The 20,301-nt window shown below is 43.9% G+C and overlaps 1 protein-coding gene across 1 annotated transcript in view; it reads left to right on the top strand.

Annotated features, from left to right (window-relative positions):
• Positions 1–2,000: 2,000 nt before the first annotated feature.
• Positions 2,001–20,301, top strand: part of LOC308671286 (disintegrin and metalloproteinase domain-containing protein 2-like) — a gene marked incomplete at its 5' end in the record, with an annotated part of 40,450 nt that continues 22,149 nt past the window's right edge. Inside the window, 9 exons of the mRNA XM_081333392.1 lie at positions 2,001–2,058; positions 3,406–3,473; positions 6,752–6,850; positions 10,019–10,095; positions 14,703–14,739; positions 15,393–15,464; positions 16,162–16,328; positions 17,265–17,346; positions 19,090–19,226. Of these exons, the coding sequence (XP_081189518.1) occupies positions 2,001–2,058; positions 3,406–3,473; positions 6,752–6,850; positions 10,019–10,095; positions 14,703–14,739; positions 15,393–15,464; positions 16,162–16,328; positions 17,265–17,346; positions 19,090–19,226 (797 nt within the window). The remainder of the gene's footprint in view (positions 2,059–3,405; positions 3,474–6,751; positions 6,851–10,018; positions 10,096–14,702; positions 14,740–15,392; positions 15,465–16,161; positions 16,329–17,264; positions 17,347–19,089; positions 19,227–20,301) is intronic.

Here is a 20,301-nt window from a genome sequence, read left to right as displayed (position 1 = left end):
TTTTTCCAAGGTGAGTAAAATGAGGACCCAGATTGTTGGGGGCAAGAGGCTGACTCTAAAACTGCTTAGAGAGGGCTGTAAAACTCTGTGAAGCGGTTATATAAATCTTAAGTGCTATTGCTAATCCATTTCTCCATGCCGTCTTTGTTTTCTCCGGAATTGCCAATGGCAAAGTAGGCCTGTTTTGACGCCCCTTGTCCAAAACTCCCATCAAACCCTGGAAACAGCACTGACAAAAAATACTCAGTATGGCACACATTGTAATAAAAACTCTTATAGACTTGAAACCTACGAGCTTAGACACTGCAGAAGACCCCAAACTGAATTGAGCTTGGAAATGGACAGAGAAAATGCTTAAGTCTTTCCCCCCCCCTGCAAATTGGCTTTCTGATCAAATTGCCCACTTCATTCCTGCTCCTTTTTTTTAATCGAATGGAGAATATAAAAGCAAAATAAGCACAGCATTTTTGATTGGAAAGACAAGTATCAAGGAAAGGGTCACACACACTATTGAATTTTTACACACTGACTGGATCCATATCAACTACGTCTACCTCATCCTGTTTTTTTTTCAGAGAATGTCAAGCTTGCAATGTCTTTGGTACTGCTTTGATGGATTTTGATTAATATACAGTGCAACTAAAGGGTTCATAATAGAACAAGCACACTGTGATTGTGTAAGCTTATTTATTTAGTTTATAGCTAGAATATATGATGAGACATGTTCTAGAAGAATTAGAATTAGAACCGCTGGGAGAGGCATCAACAACCTCAGATATACTGATGGTGACACTTCTATGACTGGAAGTGACAAAGAAGGCAAAGCCAAAGCCAATGGGCCTGAATTTCTGTGCAATAATTCAAAAGTGGGCAAAAGGGGCTTCCAAGAACATTTTCAGCCGGGCAAGTGAAAATACCCCCATTTTGTTTTTCTTCTCATCCAGCAGAAGGCTTGCTCTTCTGACAGTGGAGGTAACTGCAGATGAATGAATTGGATCATCACTGCTCTAAGGTTTAGTCACCCGAGATACCGGGACCGGTGCAGGAGTGCTGCAAAGTTTAAAAAGAGATTTCTGTTTGCAAGAAAAAGGATAAGCCAGGCCTTTGACACCGCACAATGCAACATAACCCCCACAATCTTATGCAGAATTGACTTGGGAGTCCGGTGTGTGGTGTAGTTGGTTCACATAGTGTGGTGGGATGGAGGGTTTGTTGTCACTGTGTGTTGGGGGGAGAGAGCACGGGGGGGGGGGAGGCTCAGCTAATCTCAATGTACACATGTTGTACTTTGACAATAAAGGTTTATTGTTATTATTGTTATTGTTGTTGTTGTTGTTGTTGTTATTATTATTATTATTATTATTATTATTATTATTATTATTATTATTATTATTATTATTATTATTATTATTATTATTATTATTATTATTAGCAGCTCCAGGAAGATTGAGGTCCTTGCCTTTAAGCAGCTTGAGCAGGACTCCAAAGCTCCTAGTTCACCAGGTCTGGAGCAATAGCATTTTTCTCAGGGCTTGGGAGTGATGGGGTATGTAGTCTGACACGCTCAGAAAGGGTCAGTGGCATCTGGGTGCTGGGATCCCACCACTGGTTTTCTGTCTCCCCAGGGTGCTCATTCCACAATGAAAGCCACTCCGGTGCACGTGGAGCGATCCTCCTGGGCTCTTGGCCCCAGGGCAGAGCGAAAAAGTCTTCATCATCATCATCACCATCATCATCATCATCATCATCATCATCATCATCATCATCATCATCATCATCACTCCTGGATCCCGAGCGCGCCTTTCCTTACTGGACGCCTCTTCCCACGCAGAGTAGCAAGAACGCCGCGGCCGTCGAATTTCCGGGCGCAGGCAGAAGCGTCCGGCGGCTACGGCGGGGTTCGGGCGCGTGGAAGCGCCGCGCCGCCGGGGCGTTCTCATTCCTCCGCGCCCGTTAGCGGTCGCCTGTGGCCGCCGGCGCCGCCTGCCTGGGCGCCCGCGATGGCCCTGCTAGCGCTGCCTTTGGCCCTCCTCGCCGTCTCCTTCGTGGCCCCGCAGGGTGAGTCCGCTGCGGGTCCCCGGGATTGCGCTCCCCGAGCGCGGGCCGGTGGCAGCCTTTTGCGCCGCGGAAGAGCCCCGGGGAGAAGCGGCGGTGCGCCCCGAGCGTCGGAGCTTGGCCTCCCCAGGGGCAGGGCTCGGCTGGCTGGCTGATGGGCTCCTTTAGGACCCTAGTAACAACCAGAGCTTATGTGGTGGGGGTCCTCATCCTCTTCTTATGGGGACAGTCCTGCCACCCTGGAGGTGAGGCTTCCAGCAAGCTTGAACAGATAGGATAAAAACGCCCCCCCCTCTCCTCTTCTTTTTCTCTCCCTCCATTTATTATTGGTTTGCTTATCCCCCCTGCCAATCCTGTGACTCGGTGGTGGCAAATGCAAAGTGTCCACAGTGCAATTAACATATATAAAAAAGGAATTTAACCCAAGGCAAAGAAACTCCAAAAGGGTGTTGTGTATAAACAATGCTCTTGGCAATGTTATGTAGGTTGAACATTGGTTTTAAGGTCTTAGGTGCCATCAAGTCAGTCTTGACGCCCAGGACTCCAGAGAACTGCAACGGTGCACAAAGTGTCCCAAATGGGTTAAATAGAGCTTCACCATTTGTGCCTTGAACGAAAACTTGGGGCTGCCAAGTTGGTACTTAGATAAGATATCATGAAACCTTAAAGCTATAGTTTTGATTGACGGGTTGATTAAGTGTTATCAAGTACATTTCTTCTCCTCGCTGCCACGTGGATTGATTATGAGGGTGAAGTTTTGTTCTCCGAGCTTGTGGGTTGGTTTCCGAATGTTTCGTTACCAAGCTAGGTAACGTCTTCATCCGAGCTTAGGGAATGTCAGTGTTCTTCTGTTGATGAGGGCTTCAGGGGTGGGTGGCTTCAAGTGAGGGATGGGTCACTTCTGACCCATCCCATGACCCATCCCAAGACCCTCACTTGACACACCCACATCTAAAGCCCTTATCAACAGAAGAACACCGACGCTGACATCACCTAAACTCTGCTGAAGACGTTACCTAGCCTGGTAACGAAATCTTCAGAAACCAACACACAAGCTTGGAGAAGGAGCCTCACCCTCCTCCTGCACCTGAGCTACAGATATTTGCCACTATTGCAAATGGGTTGATTTTCTCCATGATGAATCTATCCCTAAGCTGGTCTCTGAGGTCTTCTAATGGGAGGGACACTTATCCCCACTGTAACTGAGGCCATCCACTAGCTGCTGGTCAGTCCTGCATTGATTAGCTATGGAAATTTTGCTTGATTAGCAATGGAGATTTTGAGCTCAATTGTAGCCGTAAAGTCAAGAGCTACCTGTACATGATTACGAGAGTCTTTTCTCCTGCCTAGGGTCTCAGCGGTCATATCTGCAGGTGATTGTTCCTCAGAGGAACCCGGCTCACGCCACTGGAAATAAGGTATTTCTTGGATCTTTCCCAGTCTGTTGTCAATGTTGCTTAAACTCACCTTTTAACCTAATCAGGAGTGTCCAACCTTGCAAGCCTTGGAAATAGTAGAGTGATGAATGCTGGGAGTTGCAGTCCACAAGTCTTCAAATTGCTGAGGTTGGACAGCCCAGATCTAGGCCATCCTCTCACAACCGCCTTCATAAACAGTTTACTTGACTAGTGTAATTGGCTTTTTCTGGGTCTCTTTTTGAAGATGACTTGAAGCTAGTGTGTGTTCAGAGCACAGTACTCAATAACAATAGTGACATTACCTATTGATTAGTTCTCCGACCAATTCGAAATGATACGAAGATAATACAGAGTGAACAGTAGGGTGTACAGTCTTCACAATAAATCATTACCTCTGCAAACAACCCCAGTCTGTTGTAAGTAGCCTATCCTCTTCAAAATGGTCTTCGACATGAGAAGGGCAGTCTTGTTAGTCATGGGCAGGTTTGTCCTCTGCAAGGAATAAGATTCTCTGAGATAAAGTGAAGAAGCAGCTCTATTCTTCTTGACAAAACCTTTGGCATCACAGCAAGCCACTTTAGGCCGGCGCTGGGCCCTCCTCCTGGACTTTCGATTGAAGAAATGTCTCAGCCGTCACCTGGAGCACCAACTCTGTAAGAAAAGGTTGAGAGGGACTGTGGAGCAGAGCACAGGATAGTCATAGGGCCAGTTTACCTGAAAGAGTTAGAGAAGCAAGCTGTTTCGTGCAGGAGATTTAAGCACGTCTTCCCAGATTTGCACAGCTTTTTTCGCATTGTTTTATCATCTGTCATTTCATGTTCAAATGCGATGAGGCAGAAAGAGCAGACAAACCAGCTTAGATCAGACCAGGAAGAATTCAGAAGTCATATCCTCTGCATTTCTGCTGTAATACCTTGGTGGAGCAGTGGGCTAATGCCTCCTTAAGTAACACCAGCTGCCTGCAATTAGTGCAGGTTCGCATCCCACCAGGCTCAAGGTTGACTCAGCCTTCCATCCTTCTGAGGTAGGTAAAATGAGGACCCAGATTGTTGGGGGCAATTAAGCTGACTTTGTAATAATGCCGCTTGAGGGGGGGGGGGCGAAAGCCCTAATAAGCAGGCATATACATAGAATGAAGGCTATTGCTAAGCACATTGGTTTGTGCTTAAATTGTAAGCCGCCCTGAGTCTTCGGAGAAGGGCGGGATATAAATGGGATTAAAATAAATAAAAATAAATAAATCTGCCCACTTCTTGGCTGTATGGAGGGGAAGTCCCTAAAGAATTAATCAGAGCTCCCCTTTTATTCCACGTATCATAATATGCCAGGCATGATTTAGAATTATAGTTAGAATAACAGAGTTGGAAAGAGTCTTGTAGGTCATCTAGTCCAACCCCCCAACCCCCCAGGGCAGGAGACCCTACACCAGGGGTAGGCAACCTTGGCTCTTTTATGACTCGTGGACTTCAACTCCCAGTATTCCTGAGCAGGCATGGCTGGCTCAGGAATTCTGGGACTTGAGGCCCACAAGTCGTAAAAGAGCCAAGTTTGCCTACCCCTGCCCTACATCATTTCTGACAGATACCAGTCCAGTCTCTTCTTGAAAGCTTCCAGTGATGAAGCTCCCACAACATCTGATCGCAAATTGTTCCATTAGTTGATTGTTCTCACTGTCAGAAAATTTCTCCTTATTTCTAGGTTGAATCTCTCCTTGATCAGTTTACATCCATTATTCCTTGTCTGCCCTTCAGGTGCTTTGGGAAATAGGTTGATCCCCTCCTTTCTGTGAGACCCCCACAAATCTTGGAACATTGCTATCATGTCTCCCCTGGTCCTTCTCTTCACTAGACCTAGCCATGTACAGTTTCTGTAACCGTTCTTCATACGTTTTAGCCTCCAGTCCCCTGATCATCTTTGTTGCTTTTCTCTGCACTTTTTTTTAGAGTGTCAACATCCTTTTTATAGTGTGGAGACCAAAACTGGTTGCAATATTCTAGGTGTGGTCTTACTAAAGCTTTATAGAGTGGTATTAATATCTCACATAATCTTGATCGAATCCCTCTGTTAATGCAATTTAGGATTGCATTGGCTTCTTTGGCTGCTGCTGCACACTGTTGACTCATATTTAATTGATTGTCCACTAAGACTCCAAGATCCGTCTCACAGTTACTGCTATTAACCCTGCTTTCACACAGTCTATATGCATTGTTGTTGTTGTTAGTTGTGAAGTCGTCTCAACCCATCATGATCCCATGGACAACATTCCTCCAGGACTTCCTGTCCTCTACCATCTCCTGGAGCCCATTTAGGCTCACGCCTACTGCTTCAGTGACTCCATCCAGCCATCTCATTCTCTGTCGTCTCCTTCTTCTCTTGCCCTCAGTCTTTCCCAGCATTAGGCTCTTCTCCAGTGAGTCCTTCCTTCTCATTAGGTGGCCAAAGGATTTGAGTTTTAGCTTCAGGATCTGGCCTTCTAAAGAGCAGTCAGGGTTGATGTCCTCTAGGACTGACCGGTTTGATCGCCTTACAGTCCAAGGGACTCGCAGGAGTCTTCTCCAGCACCAGAGTTCAAAGGCTTCAATTCTTTGGCGCTCAGCCTTTCTTATGGTCCAGCTTTCACTGCCATACATTGCAACTGGGAAGACCATAGCCTTGACTATACGCACTTTTGTTGGCAGGGTGATTTCTCTGCTTTTTAGTGTGCTGTCTAGATTTGCCATGGTTTTCCTCCTGAGGAGCAAGCGTCTTTTAATTTCTTGGCTGCAGTCCCCATCTGTGGTGATCTTGGAGCCCAGGAAAATAATATCTGTCACTACCTCCATTTCTTCCCCATCCTTTTGCCAGGAATTGAGAGGGCCTGATGCCATGATCTTGGTTTTCTTAATGTTTAATTTCAATAGTTTCTAAATGTATACTTTCGATTTTTCTTGCCTAAATGTAAGACCTTACTTTTCTCTACACTGAATTTCATTTTGTTAGATGGGGCCCATTTCGTTAGATATCTGTCAAGATCCATCTGGATCTTGAGCCTATCATTTAGAGCAATTTGCTATTGGAAATTCAGGATTTTATCTGATTCAGAGGTTCAGCCTGCCATGCTCTTTTCCAGCAGTCAGAACAGATTACTTGTAATAAGAATCTGCCATTTGTTCCCTGGCTAACTGAGCATTTTTCATTACTTATTTCAAAATTTGTATGAGCTCAAACACATATAATAATACTTATGAAACAATATGAATCTCGCTAATACAGGACACCTTTATCTTAATGTGTCTCAGAGGTGTGGCTACCATGCAGACTTTAATAGCAAGGAGAAACATGTCATGTGTCTTGTTGAGGTGATGGGAGCTATCACAATCATGCCGAAAGTCAACGGGGTGGGTGGGGTGGCAGGAATGGCAACCAGTCAGCTTGTCTATAGTGACTGACACACTCATAAATTGGGGCTGCAATGGATTACAGCAGGGGTCCCCAAGCCCTGGTCTGTAGTTTAGGTTTCCAGTACCGGGCCACAACATGCCAGCCACCAGTCCGCACAAACAAGGAAAGCCCCATCCGCGGGATGCAGGCAGCACACAAAACCACGCCCCTCCAGTCCATGGAAAAACCTCTCTCCACGTAACCAATCCCTGGTGCCCAAATGGTTGGGGACCTCTGGATTACAGGAGATTGATTGGTAGTGGGAAACACCAAAGTTTCATGCTTGTTTGGGAATGGTAGTGAGCTCTCCAAGGTGCTGATGGTGTTTGTCCTCTGTAGATGGACAATCCCTAATTGGCTTTTTAGAACTCTAACCTGGCCAGGATAAAGGCTGGTAATTATACCAATCTTTCTCCCTAGAGTTGGGTGATATAATGCTGGAAACATGTGCAGCTTGCTCAGTGGTCTAAAGACCCATTTTCCCCAAAACATTCTTAATTCAATAACTACACTCAGTTCAACAACCAACTTCAGAGACACCCCCCCCCCAAGGACCTCACAGTTTCTTAATTCTTTATAAACCACTGAAGCTTTCATGTACAGCCATGCCTTTTTAAAAAAAACTGTAGGAATGTTATCCTCTGCTTTTTAAGAAGGTTTCCTCAAATGAACAATGAATGGGGTAGGTCAGAATGGACAAAAGAGTCCAGAGTGTGATTTTCCGTTTAAAAATCCCTAGAATATGTCCTATTACCAGCCTAACCTCAGATTTAAAATAGTCGAAGAACAGAACAGGGAACACCATTAAAACCTATTATGCATGCCTGTCAAAGGGAAGTTGGAACCAAAAAAATATGTTTATGATTTACTGAAGAAGAAATAAAGAATTGGCCAATAGGACCTTTTCAAGGGAAGGAGTGAAGAGAGGGCAAGTTACTAAGTAAGCTTTGCCTCTGATTTCTGCTAACCTGATTGGAATATTGGGAGATGATATGAATGGAGTTAAATAAATCAGTGCTAAATGGGATCACAGTTGCCTTATGAATTTACTGTGTGGTGTGGCGGCAGCACGTTTTAAAAGATGCCTGACTTTCAAAGACGAAGGACACTTCAAGACAAACACTGTGGTTCCTGATAAAAGGAAGCAGCTTAACTAGAACTCCAGAGCTTCTGTTCCAGGTGGTCTGGAAAGAGAGGAGTTCTCTTGGGAATCTGAATATGTGTGCTGGCTGGGATGGTGGGATAGTGTGTCCGACATATTTGCACATCAGTGAGTTGGGGAGAAATCTCCTTTAGTGTAAATATGCCTAACATGGTGACTTTGGGACATTGGCATCCTAGATCCCCAGGCAGAAGGTTCTGGGTTGCAGAGAATGGGACTGCAAGCTTTGGTTTACAGAGCCTGTGATGGGATGGTCTGCATTCAGCTGAAAATCATTTCCAGCCAGCGGTAACATTTATGTTCAGCTGTACCTTCTTTACAGACCTGACTGGTTTGTGCTGCTTGGATTTTGCAATATGAATAAAACAACAGCAATAACACAACAAACCCTTTGGCTGTTTCAGGAGAGGATGGCGTTTGATATGAACATAGAAGGGGAATCCTTTTCAATTTATCTAAAGCAACAGTGAGTAAAGGAAATAATTGGAAATTACTGCCTGCTTTGTAGTTAATTTGCGTCTTTGCATGACTGCTTAAGGAACCATGTAAATGGTTTAAGAGATTTCAAGGCTTGTCTGCACAAACTAGGTAACATCAGTGCTAGCACCAAATGCTGGTAATGAAACATCTTAAAGAAAACAACCAAGCTCAGAGAACACCAAGGGCCCCACATTTCTTTTCCTCCTCCTCCTCCTCCTCCTCCTCCTCCTCCTCCTCCTCCTCCTCCTCCTCCTCCTCCTCCTCCTCCTCCCCCTTCTCCTCCTCCTCCTCCTCCTCCTCCTTGTAAACCCCACTCTCTTCTAGCACTGATGATGGTACCTAGTTGGGTCGTGAAATGTCTGCAAGAAAACATTCAAGCTCAGAGAGCATCAAGGACCGCTCATAATTTTCTTTGTTTCTCATTTTCAGTCCAGTCTTATAAATTTGATTTACTTGTTTTCTGTCTATTGAGGTATATCATGTAACGTGTCCTTTCTCTCTCACCTCCCTCCCTCCTTTGTCCTGGATCTGGTGTTTGTCTGCTTTTTCGTAGAGCCTTTATATCTAATTCTTTTAGAGTTTATACATACAACAAAGATGATACTCCAGTGTCATTTGTCCCTACCAATCAGGTAAGATTTCTTTGAGATGAGAAGTAAGTATTTTTATCTGACTATTGTTTGATTCCACTAATCCACGGATTCAGAAAAATAGCCCCTCAATGATTTGAGTTAATTAATTGGCTGATCATTACCAGATATATGTCAGTCTATTTTTATTGCAACAATATTTGAAAAAAGAAAAGCTTTTAGAATACAACGCCAAACAAAAAGTAAGAAAAAAGCTCTCTAACAAACAACAAAACAATAAACCAAGCTAAATATGTGCTGTACAGGAAGTCCTCGGCTTTCAGCAGTTCGTTTAGTGACCATTCAAAGTTGCAACACCACTGAAAAAAGTGACCTTATGGCCATTTTTCACACTTATGACTGTTGCAGCATCCCCATGGTCACATTATCAAAATTCAAACACTTGACAATTGACTCATATTTATGACGATCACAGTGGCCTGGGGTCACGTTATCCCCTTTTGTGACCTTCTCACGAGCAAAGTCAATGGGGAAGCCAGATTCACTGAACAGCCCTGTTGCTAACTTAACAATTGCCGTGACTCACTTAACAACTGTGGCAAGAAAGGTCATATAATGGGGCAAAATTCACGTAACAATTGTCTTGCTTAGCCACAGAAACTTTGGGCTCAGTTGGGGTCGTAAGCTCCAAAGCTCACCCAGTGAACAATTGAAAGTCTTTAATGGGGCAAATAATTTTCCTGTTAAAATGAGGCCTAAGAAGTCACTAATGTGCTGCAAAAATGTCCTACTTCATTAGATGGGCTGAAGATACCCTGTCTTTCTTTTCCTTGTCTTTCTCTGGTGCTTAGATGCCCCTTGTGAAACATAATCCTCTCGTTTATTCTTTTTAGCGGGATTGCTATTATCAAGGCTATGTAGATGGTTACACAGATTCGATCGCAATGATCAGTTCCTGCTCTGGGCTCAGGTGAGGTCAGGTAATTGCTCTTGAGCAAACCACTCATGTTCCTCAGTCCAACTGCATTTTGCCCCTTCCAGAATAACAGAGCTGGAAGGGACCTTGGAGGTCTTCTAGTCCAACCCCAGGAGACCCTACCACTTCTGACAGGTGGCTGTCCGTTCTCTTCTTAAAAGCCTCCAGTGTTGGAGCACCCACAACTTCTGAAGGCAAGCCGTCCCACTGGTTAATTGTTTTCACCATTAGGAAATGTCTCCTTAGTTCTACTTCTAGACATCTTGTCAAAAACAAATCCATGGCTGCACCCAATGCAAGTCAAGTATCTTTAGTATGATCAAAGGCTTACGGGATATAATAATACTGATGGCACAGTGGTCAAAATGCAGTATTGCAAACACTGCCCACAGCTTGGAATTTGATCCCGACCAGCTCAAGGTTGACTCAGTCTTCCATCATCCTGATGAGGGCCCAGATTGTTGGGGGCTATATGCAAATAATGCTGAGACTGGAAACAGCCCAGAGAGTGCTGTAGTGTAAAGCATTAGAGGGCAGTATATAAGTTTAAATGCTATTGCAATAGCTATAATAATTCCAGAGTATAGAATAGCATAAAACTGGTTAGATAAATAAAAGGTAAAAGGTAAAGGTAAAGGTTCCCCCGCAGATGCGTGCTAGTCATTTCCGACTCTAGGGGCCGGTGCTCATCTCCGTTTCAAAGCCGAAGAGCCAGCGCTTGTCCGAGGACGTCTCCGTGGTCATGTGGCCGGCATGACTAGATGCCAAAGGCACACGGAGCGCTGTTACCTTCCCACTGTAGTGGTCCCTATTTTTCTACTTGCATTTTGACGTGCTTTCAAACTGCTAGGTTGGCAGAATCTGGGACAAGTAACAGGTGCTCACTCTGCTACGCGGCACTTGGGATTCGATCCGCCAAACTGCCGATCTTCTGATTGACAAGCTCAGCGTCCTAACCCACTGAGCCACTGAGTCCCTTTTAGATAAATAAAAAGGACCTGTCATAAAACTGAGTCTGTTTATCAGTCCAACAGCTATGCATTTTGCCAAGGATTTGTCAGAATCAAACACCCTACTTATTTAGCCATACTACTGGATTTGGTAAATGTAAAAAAACTTATTTTTTTTAAAAAAAACCAATCACTTTCCAAATGATGCTTCCTCATTTCTCTTCCAAATTTATTTTTTCCTCTTTGCCTAAACAGACTTTGGCCCCCATGTATGTTAAAATGGTCCCTTAATAGTTTTGGCTGGGCATAAATAGATTTTTTTTGTTTTGCATTCCTTCAGTGTGAGAAAAATAATGACAAGTCTCTATATTTTTTTCATTTTCCTTAATATTCTCCCTCTCCTTTGTTGCCTTCTAAAGATACAACAGCATCTTTGTCTGTCTTGGAAAAGAGAACATGAATTTCTTTACCCAAGACCTGAAATAAAATCTAGCTGACTCCATTTACCTTATCATGTTGGTGAACCCAAACTCTGTGATTAGTTTACACCATTGTTTCTCAGCAACTCCAAGGTGCGTGAACTCCTAGAATTCCATGCAGTAAAGTAAATTGAACTTTACTATAGGTTCTGCCAACCTAGCAGTTCGAAAGCACGTAAAAGCACGTAAAAATGCAAGTAGAAAAATAGGGACCACTACGGTGGGAAGGTAACAGCGTTCCGTGGCGCCTTTGGCGTCTAGTCATGCCGGCCACATGACCACGGAGACGTCCTCGGACAAGCGCTGGCTCTTCGGCTTTGAAACGGAGATGAGCACCGGCCCCTAGAGTCGGAAACGACTAGCACGCATGTGCGGGGGAACCTTTACCTTTATAGGTTATAAAGCCCACAAAATTTGGTTGTATGAACCATGATTCCAATAACTGTGGACTGCCAAATTATAGCAAATTACCACTTGGCTATTCAGGGCCCAGCAGAATAATGCCTCGGTTCCATCTCATTCATTCATTCATTCATTCATTCATTCATTCATTCATTCATTCATTCATTCAGTCAGTCAGTCAGTCAGTCAGTCATTTCACTTTTAAATTTTATTTAAAACATTTATAATCTTATAATCAGCTCTAGGCAGCTAGCATTATACCCACAGAGAAAAACCTAACCATCTGCTACAGCAGGGGTCCTCAAATGTGGCCACTTTCAGATTTGTGGACTTCAACTCCCAGAATTCCCCAGCCAGATACGGCTGGCTGTGGAATTCTGGGAGTTGAAGTCCACGTCTTAAAGTGGCTATGTTTGAGGACCCCTGTGCTAGAGACTCACCTTTTCAAATTTATTTCCCCTTCTTAAAAAACAATAAACTTAGTAATGGTACTTTATTTATTTAATTTATTTATTTAAATTTATTTATGCTTTTTCTGCCCGCCAGTGGGCTGATACAGATTCAGAACATCAGCTATGGAATTGAGCCCATCGAGTCGGCCTCTGGGTTTCACCATCTTGTTTTCCGGATAGATTACAATGATACAGGCCTTCAGTTTTCAAAGCAGAATTATTCCATTAAATGGAGTACCACAGTAACTTCAAAGAAAGATCCAGCAGAACCAGTGAGCACCACTGCCTTTGTTGCTTTTTAAATCATAATTAGTTCCTCAATTGGGTCATAGGCAAGACCAAGGCGTCTTGCATAACTCAGTTGGTATAATGGAATAGAGTGGGTTAATTTTTAGAGTAACCTCTCTAAAAACCTCTACTGTCCATTTCCTGAAACAAGAAAAAGAGAGTTAACAGAGAGTTAAATCTATCCTTCTGAAACCAGCAGAGGTGAAGTCCTAGAGCGGTCTTACCCAAAAATGGAAGCCTTCTAGAAACTTCCATCTTGCATTGTTGTATTTTTCACTTACCCCTTGCAGCCACAGGAGATAGAAGAAAAGCAGAAGGGGTGGGCAATAGGTAGACCTTCCTGTCCCAAAGGAAACGGCTGCTTTCATTAGATGGGCATCCTCTCTGAATGAGTGATGTGGTTATTCGAATGTGGCCACAGAATAGATCAGCCATACAGCCCATATATTATTTTATTTTTTATTTTATTTTAATTCCATTTATATCCTGCCCTTCTCCGAAGACTCAGGGCGGCTTACAAGCTTAGCAGTAGCCTTCATTCTATGTATATGCCTGCTTATTAGGGCTTTCACACACACCCCAAGAGGCATTATGACAAAGTCAGCTTAATTGCCCCCAACAATCTGGGTCCTCATTTTACCTACCTCGGAAGGATGGAAGGCTGAGTCAACCTTGAGCCTGGTGGGATGCGAACCTGCACTAATTGCAGGCAGCTGGTGTTACTGAAGGAGGCATTAGCCCACTGCTCCACCAAGGCTCATATTGTGGTGGCGCAGTGGTTAGAATGCAGTAGTGCAGGCTAACTCTGCCGTCTGCCAGCAGTTCAATCCTGACTGGATCAAGGTTGACTCAACTTTTCATCTTTTTGAGGTTGGTAAAATGAGGACCGAGATTGTTGCGGGTGATATGCTGACTCTGTAAACCACATTAGAGAGAGGTGTAAACAGTGGTGGAATTCAAATACCTGAACAACCGGTTCTCGGAGGCAAGCCTGGGCCTCCGAGGCCTAGAACGGACTTCCGGAAGTGGCATCCATGCACTTCCGGTGGGCCGTTCTAGGCCTGGGAGGCCGCATCCAGGCCTCCGAAACCTAAACTGTGCTTCTGGAAGCCAGCTGGTTCTCTGAATGCAGAAAAATTTAGCTACCGGTTCTACTGAACCGGTGCGAACCGGCTGGATCCCACCATTGGTTGTAAAGCACTGTGAAGTACTATATAAATCTAAGTGCTGTTGCTTGTCCACTCTGACTCAAGGCACTTTCTAATACAGTCATTCCTCAACTTATAATCATTCGTTTAGCAACTCTTTGAAGTTACAGCAGTACTAAAAAAAGTGACTTATGACTGTTCCTTGCACTTACAACTCTCGCAGCCTCCTCAAGGTCACATGATCAAAATTCAGGTGCCGGGCCACCTGCATGTATTTACGACGGTTACAGTGTCCTGGGGTCATGATATTAGTATTTGTGACCTTCCGAGCTGACATCTGACAAGCAAAGTTACTGAGGAGGAAGCCAGATTCACTTAACAACTGCATGTTTCACTTAACAACTGCAATGATTTGCTTAAGAACCATGGCAAAAAAGCACAATTCACTTAAGAACCACAATGCTTAGGAACAGAAATTCTGATCCCAATTTGCATTTGGTTGTAAATCAAGGACTACCTGTATCGTTTCTTCCAGGGGTAACCACAGGGTGTTGTGAAAACAATCAAGATTTCCTTTTTAATGACACCTTGCAGTTATCGCTCCTTTCTCGCCGCCTTGATCCCTTTGATGATTTTTAGCAAATACACTAAAAACTGGCCTCATGACTCCTTTTTTGGAGTGCTCTTTGAGTCACTTGCCTGATCTCTCTACTTTTCTAGGCAGGCCTTAATTATCCCTGTCTCCCCAAAGACAGTGGGTCAAATCTGGTGAAATCCTGAGCGTGTAAAAGAGCTAGTCATGAAATCTGCCACTAATAACAAAACTTCATCTTTGTTTCTTCCTTGAATAAAAAAAAAACAGATTAACTTTGCCATCCTCAGATATGTGGAAATGCACGTGGTTGTGGCCAAATCTCTGGTAAGTGTATTTTGTTGGCTCTGCCCACTAGGGATCATTGTCTAAAATGCTTCCAAACCTAGAGTTGAACGGGATAAGGATAGAGATATAGTCTATAAATCCACTTCATCTTCTTGATAAGCACTTGTTACAATTCATTTAAAAAAACTGGAAAATTCCTCTTCCTGATTCGTCCACAACTTAATAAAAGTTTTCTATCCTGTTTTCCTTCTTAGCATATTTACCTTTAAGAAATATTCCTTCGAAACACATCTGTCTCAATGCACATTTCTGGGGAGAAACAACAGTCATTTGACAGTTATTCCCAGTCCATGCTGGGAAATATTCTGGTGGATTAACGTCATTGTATACTCAGTGAAACCCGCAATAGATTTCTTTCCATCCATGCCTCAGGGCATAATTTCTTTTCAATAATATTCTTCAGTCAGTCATTCCAGTTACTGCTGGCCAGAATGAAAAATGTTCTGTTTTTGACTGCACCTTACTTAGAAGAGGTGTTTCAGCATGGTATGTGTGTTTGCAGACGTATTGTTTCAAATGCACACTTTGCAAAGTCAAGCCTAAACTGTCTTCAGCAGGCTTTTTAAACCAGCGTAAAGCTGATACTACTGATTAATGAAGAAGTGGGTGTTTTTTTTTCTTTTTTCCCCCAGTATGATTATATGGGTTCCAACGAAGATGTTGTCACGGGGAAGATCATGCAGCTTATGAACTTTGTCAATACTGTAAGTTGTGCCTATTTATGTGCTTGTAATGACTGATTTTGGCCCCAACATTCTGTTCTTCTCTTAAATAATAACTTTGGCAATCTAATTGCATCCTGACTTCAACCAGCATCAGTAAAATGGAGGAGAGACTCCTAGACCCCCTCCTTCCTTCCTTCCTTCCTTCCTTCCTCCCTCCCTCCCTCCCTCCCTCCCTCCCTCCCTCCCTCCCTCCCTCCCTCCCTCCCTTCCTTCCTTCCTTCCTTCCTTCCTTCCTTCCTTCCTTCCTTCCTTCCTTCCTTCCCCCACTTTATTATTTTTATAAATAACTCAATGTGCCAAACACACATAATTCTCCTTCCTCCTCCTTTTTTCTCTACAACAATAAAACCTGTTAGGTAGATTGGACTGAGAGTGGCTGGTCCAGTCACTCAGCTATTTTTCATCCCTAAGGCTGGACTACAACTCACCCTCTCCTGGTGATTGGCCCAAAGTCACCCAGCCGGCTTTCATGCCTAAGGCAGGACTAGAACTCACAATCTCCCGGTGATCAGCCCAAAGTCACCCAGTTGGCTTTCATGCTTAAGGTGGGATTAGAACTCAGTCTTCTGGCTTCTAACCACTAGACAAAACTGCCTGTCCAGTTTGTCTGGCTTTGGTATATGTTTTGAATCTGGGCATGTGCCTCTCATTGATTAATTCTTGCTCCTATTTTCAGATGTTTTACAAACTGAACATGAAGATTATCTTGTCCTCATTAGAATTATGGATAAACAAAGATAAAATGTCCATCAATGGAACCGCTGATCAGTTGCTGGAGCAGTTTTTGAACTGGAAAAATGAACACCTCGCTCTGCGACCTCATGATGCAGCTTTCTTGTTTGTGTAAGAAAACAATTCTCCCTGATCATGAAAGAATAGTATGGTATTGGGTATGGTCCTGCTATAGATAGCCCAGAAGATGATCCTGAGACATGACCAAGCAAATGAAAGCAGTTGGGGGCAATTCTGCTCGTGAGGTGGAGCAGTGGATTACAAGAAATGGGAGTGGGCTGGTGTGTAAGGAGCATTGGTGAGCATGAAGTGAAGGAAGCAAATACAGGCAGTCCTCAACTTACAGCCACAGTTGGGACCAGAATTTGATGGAGGAGATGACTAGGCTGAGCCCAAAGGAGGGGTCAAATGCATCATCAGTTGCGAGTTGCTTCACTTCCACAAGAGATCTAAATCCAGCTTGCCTTGAATTCTGTTCTCGTGCCAATTTACCTTGACTCTTAGTAGTTCAGATTCTTGTAGAGTAGCGCTCTCCAACCTTTTTGGATCTGCAGACTGGCAGCGACTCAGGAGGGGATGGTTGCATGTGCACAAGCTAATCCCACACAAGTGCAAATAAAGCTTTGCACGCTCGCCTACCCACTTGTGTGGCCTGATTCTCAATGGGCTGTTGACCAGTACCGGTCCACAGACTGGGGGTTGGGGACCCCTGTTGTGGAGAACATAAGCCTGCAATAAACCTTTATATTCATTTGAACTGCATGAACTTGCCGATTTCCCCATGGTTGACATTTCCATTGCTAAGCAAGCCACTTGTTATGTGTGTTGCGCCCAGTTTTATGAGGGTTTTTTTTGGTCACGGCTGTTACATGAATCATTGCTGTTGTTTAGTGAATCCTGCTGTTGTTGAGCAAACCCAGCTTCTCCCATTGACTTTGCTTGTCGGAAGCTGGCTAGGAAGGTTGCGAACGGTTCCCACATGACCCCGAGACAACACATCCATTCTGAATACAATATAGTTCAAAGCAATTTCTATTCTTCCCTCAGTTACAGGAACAAGGCTGATTCGGTCGGGTCAACTTTTGCCAAAAAGATGTGCTCTAAACCCATTTCTGCTGGAATTGCTATGGTAAGATGGAAAAAGTGTCCCATGCTGATACGCCTCATTATTATTCATCACTTCTTGATTCTGTTTGCACACCCACTGTCAGATCTGCCACGGCTTAAACTCCAAAATAGAAATGATCCTTGGCTCCATTTTTTTTTGAGAAAAGTGTAGTTTATTTAGAAGTCAAGTGTATTGCAGTAATGCTAAGCCAGAACTGGGTATGTGTAGTTTAACGAAGAGAAGGGTGAGGGGTGACATGATAGCAGTGTTCCAATATCTCAGAGGTTGCCACAAAGAAGAGGGAGCCAAGCTATTCTCCAAAGCGCCCGAAGGCAGGACAAGAAGCAATGGATGGAAACTAATCAAGGAGAGAAGCAACCTAGAACTAAGGAGAAACTTCCTGACAGTTAGAACAATTAACCAGTGGAACATCCTGCCTCCAGAAGTGGTGAATGCTCCAACACTGGAAGTTTTTAAGAGGAGACTGGACAGCCATTTGTCTGAAATGGTATAGGGTTTCCTGCCTGAGCAGGGCGTTGGACTAACTGGTCCCTTCCAACTTTATTATCATTATTATTATTATTATTATTATTATTATTATTATTATTATTATTATTATTATTATTATTATTATTATTATTATTATTATTATTATTATTATCATCATCATCATCATCATCATCATCATCACACCAAAATCCCTAAATTCAACTCCACCCCCTCCCCAGCTACCACCCATCACCTTCTCCTGGGCAACCAATGAGGTTCAAGCATGATATTTTCATAATGCCAGTCCAGCTACAGTTTGGTATGCAGCTGGTATGTCGGGTTACCTTGAAACAGCATCTCAAGGAGATACAGCACTTACTTTCATTTCCCCCCAAGCCTTTTGTTTTCTCCCAAGCTTCTCCTGTTACATTTCCCCCCTCCCCATAGTTCATGGCAGTCTGTCGCCTAATAGTAGTGAAGCACAAGCAAGCATGAGGTGACAGCTGACCTCCACTTCCATTCATAAATTTGCAGCTGCATTCACACAATATCCTAGGCTTGATGGATGTTAGCCTTGGTACTTCTGTGGCTGAGTGCATGGTGTAAACCAAGCCTGTTCGATTGCTTTGTAGTTAAAGGATGCTGTCTGTGCCCAGAAAAATGACTAAATTAAGCCCCTAATTTAACCTTTTGTGTAACACAGCCCTGAAATTGTTATTTTTTTTGTTAGTATAGGCTACATTGAGGGTGGGGTGCAGTGTTAATTGAGAGGTGGGGTAGAGCATTAACATAAACAACTATTTGGTTATATAAATGTCAGCATCTTAGCATAATGAAAGGAAGGTGGAAGGAGCAAAATTATTTTTCTCTCTTCTGACCATCTCTCTGTTGTTGTTTTTTAATGCCTGTGAATATTGAACTCACCAGAGTTCGGTGCAAAAAGGAGTGCAATGCAACACCTCTCTGTGGTTCATTAAAGCAACTGCCTCTTTATCGAGACTCACATGACTGCAGGAAGAGTTGCTTTAATGAGTTGCAGGTAAAGGTTGCATTCATGGAGATAAAGAACAAGCCTGAAGCACTTAGAACTGCCTGAAAACATAGTGGTCAAAGCAGGACCAAGGTCTCTCTCATGGGCAGATAAATTTCTGGTAAACTCTTTGCAGGTTATAAAATCCAAGATATTTCCAAGATCTTAAAGATTCATCAGAACCAGAATGTGGCCCTTTCATAGTTAGCAATTACTACTTTTAATGGATTTCTGCTTTCTCTTAGTTTCAAAATGGGATGACACTGGAAGCCTTCTCAGTTATAGTGGCGCAGTTGCTGGGGTTTAGTGTTGGACTGTATTTCGATGACACCAGAGCATGTCACTGCTCAGGGACAGTCTGCTTGATGAACACCAGAGCAGCGTAAGCCTTTATGTCATTTATTGCTTCACCATTAACCTGGGGTCAAGGATCAAGTGTGAGGTTTTGGGCTGAATTGTTTTTGACACCCTACGAAGGACCACCCCCATTCGATCGATGGTGGTTGATGTTGAGCAGTTTCCATTTATTCTTGAGCAGATGATGCTAAACTTGGAGGTTGTTGAAGGCAGCTTCCTATCCTTAAATTAGAGATGTTCTAACGGCAAAAATGTGGTAGCTGTTCATAAAGGAGAGGAGGTGTCCTATAGATGGGGTTGTCCCAAAGATGCCTTTCCAAAGGCAACTGGGCTTCCTTGGTTTTTCCTTGAAAACGTTTCACTTCTCATCCAAGAAGCTTCTTCAGTTCAGAAGAAAGTCCAGTATCCTTTTGAAAAGCACCTCTGGGACGACCGTGACCTGGATGATTGAGAATCTCCATAGTCTACAGACGGGGTTGTGCAGAATGCGAGATTTCTCTATGTATAGTCTACCAGTGTGTCGCAGAGTGAACCATAAGGAGACACCCATGTTGGGATCTTCAAGCGGCCATTTCCCACCCCCAGTCTCCTCTCCTCTTTCTCTCTCTTTCTGCATGCTTCCTTCTCTCACTCAGCATTTACGTTCTTTCCACATCGCCGCCACCACTACTGCCTGGTTTGTGATGATATCAGATGCTGGCCAAAGAAGAAGCCTAGTTTGTTTAGAAGAACTTTCCTGTTTCTCTGGGCTGTACTAGTGTCAGAGTCCTTACCAGCCCTGGTTCCACAAATGATAAATGATGGTCAACAAGGTAGATGGCTAGGCAGGAACGTTTTGACCAGTGTTTGTTGACGGCAATTAACAGCAAATAAAGTCAGCACTGGGAGTGACTTGCTCCCAGTGCCTTATATACAGGCAATCCCCTTAGCTCCACCCCCCCAGCCAGCCAGCATCCGGCGTCTGTCCCTAAAACCAGCTTAGCTGGCCTCCGCCTCCCCCCTCCAGCAGTCCAGCACTCCCCCCTCCAGCAGTCCAGCAGTCCAGGATGCAGCCAGGAGCCTCAGCTGTTTGGTGGCCGGAGAGAGAGCAGTGAGCACGC

This window comes from Vipera berus (genome assembly GCF_964194415.1).
Source record: "Vipera berus genome assembly, chromosome: 8".
Lineage (NCBI taxonomy): Eukaryota > Metazoa > Chordata > Lepidosauria > Squamata > Viperidae > Vipera > Vipera berus.
The sequence above is the reverse complement of the archived record's forward strand: the minus strand, read 5'-3'. Positions and strand labels throughout refer to the sequence as shown.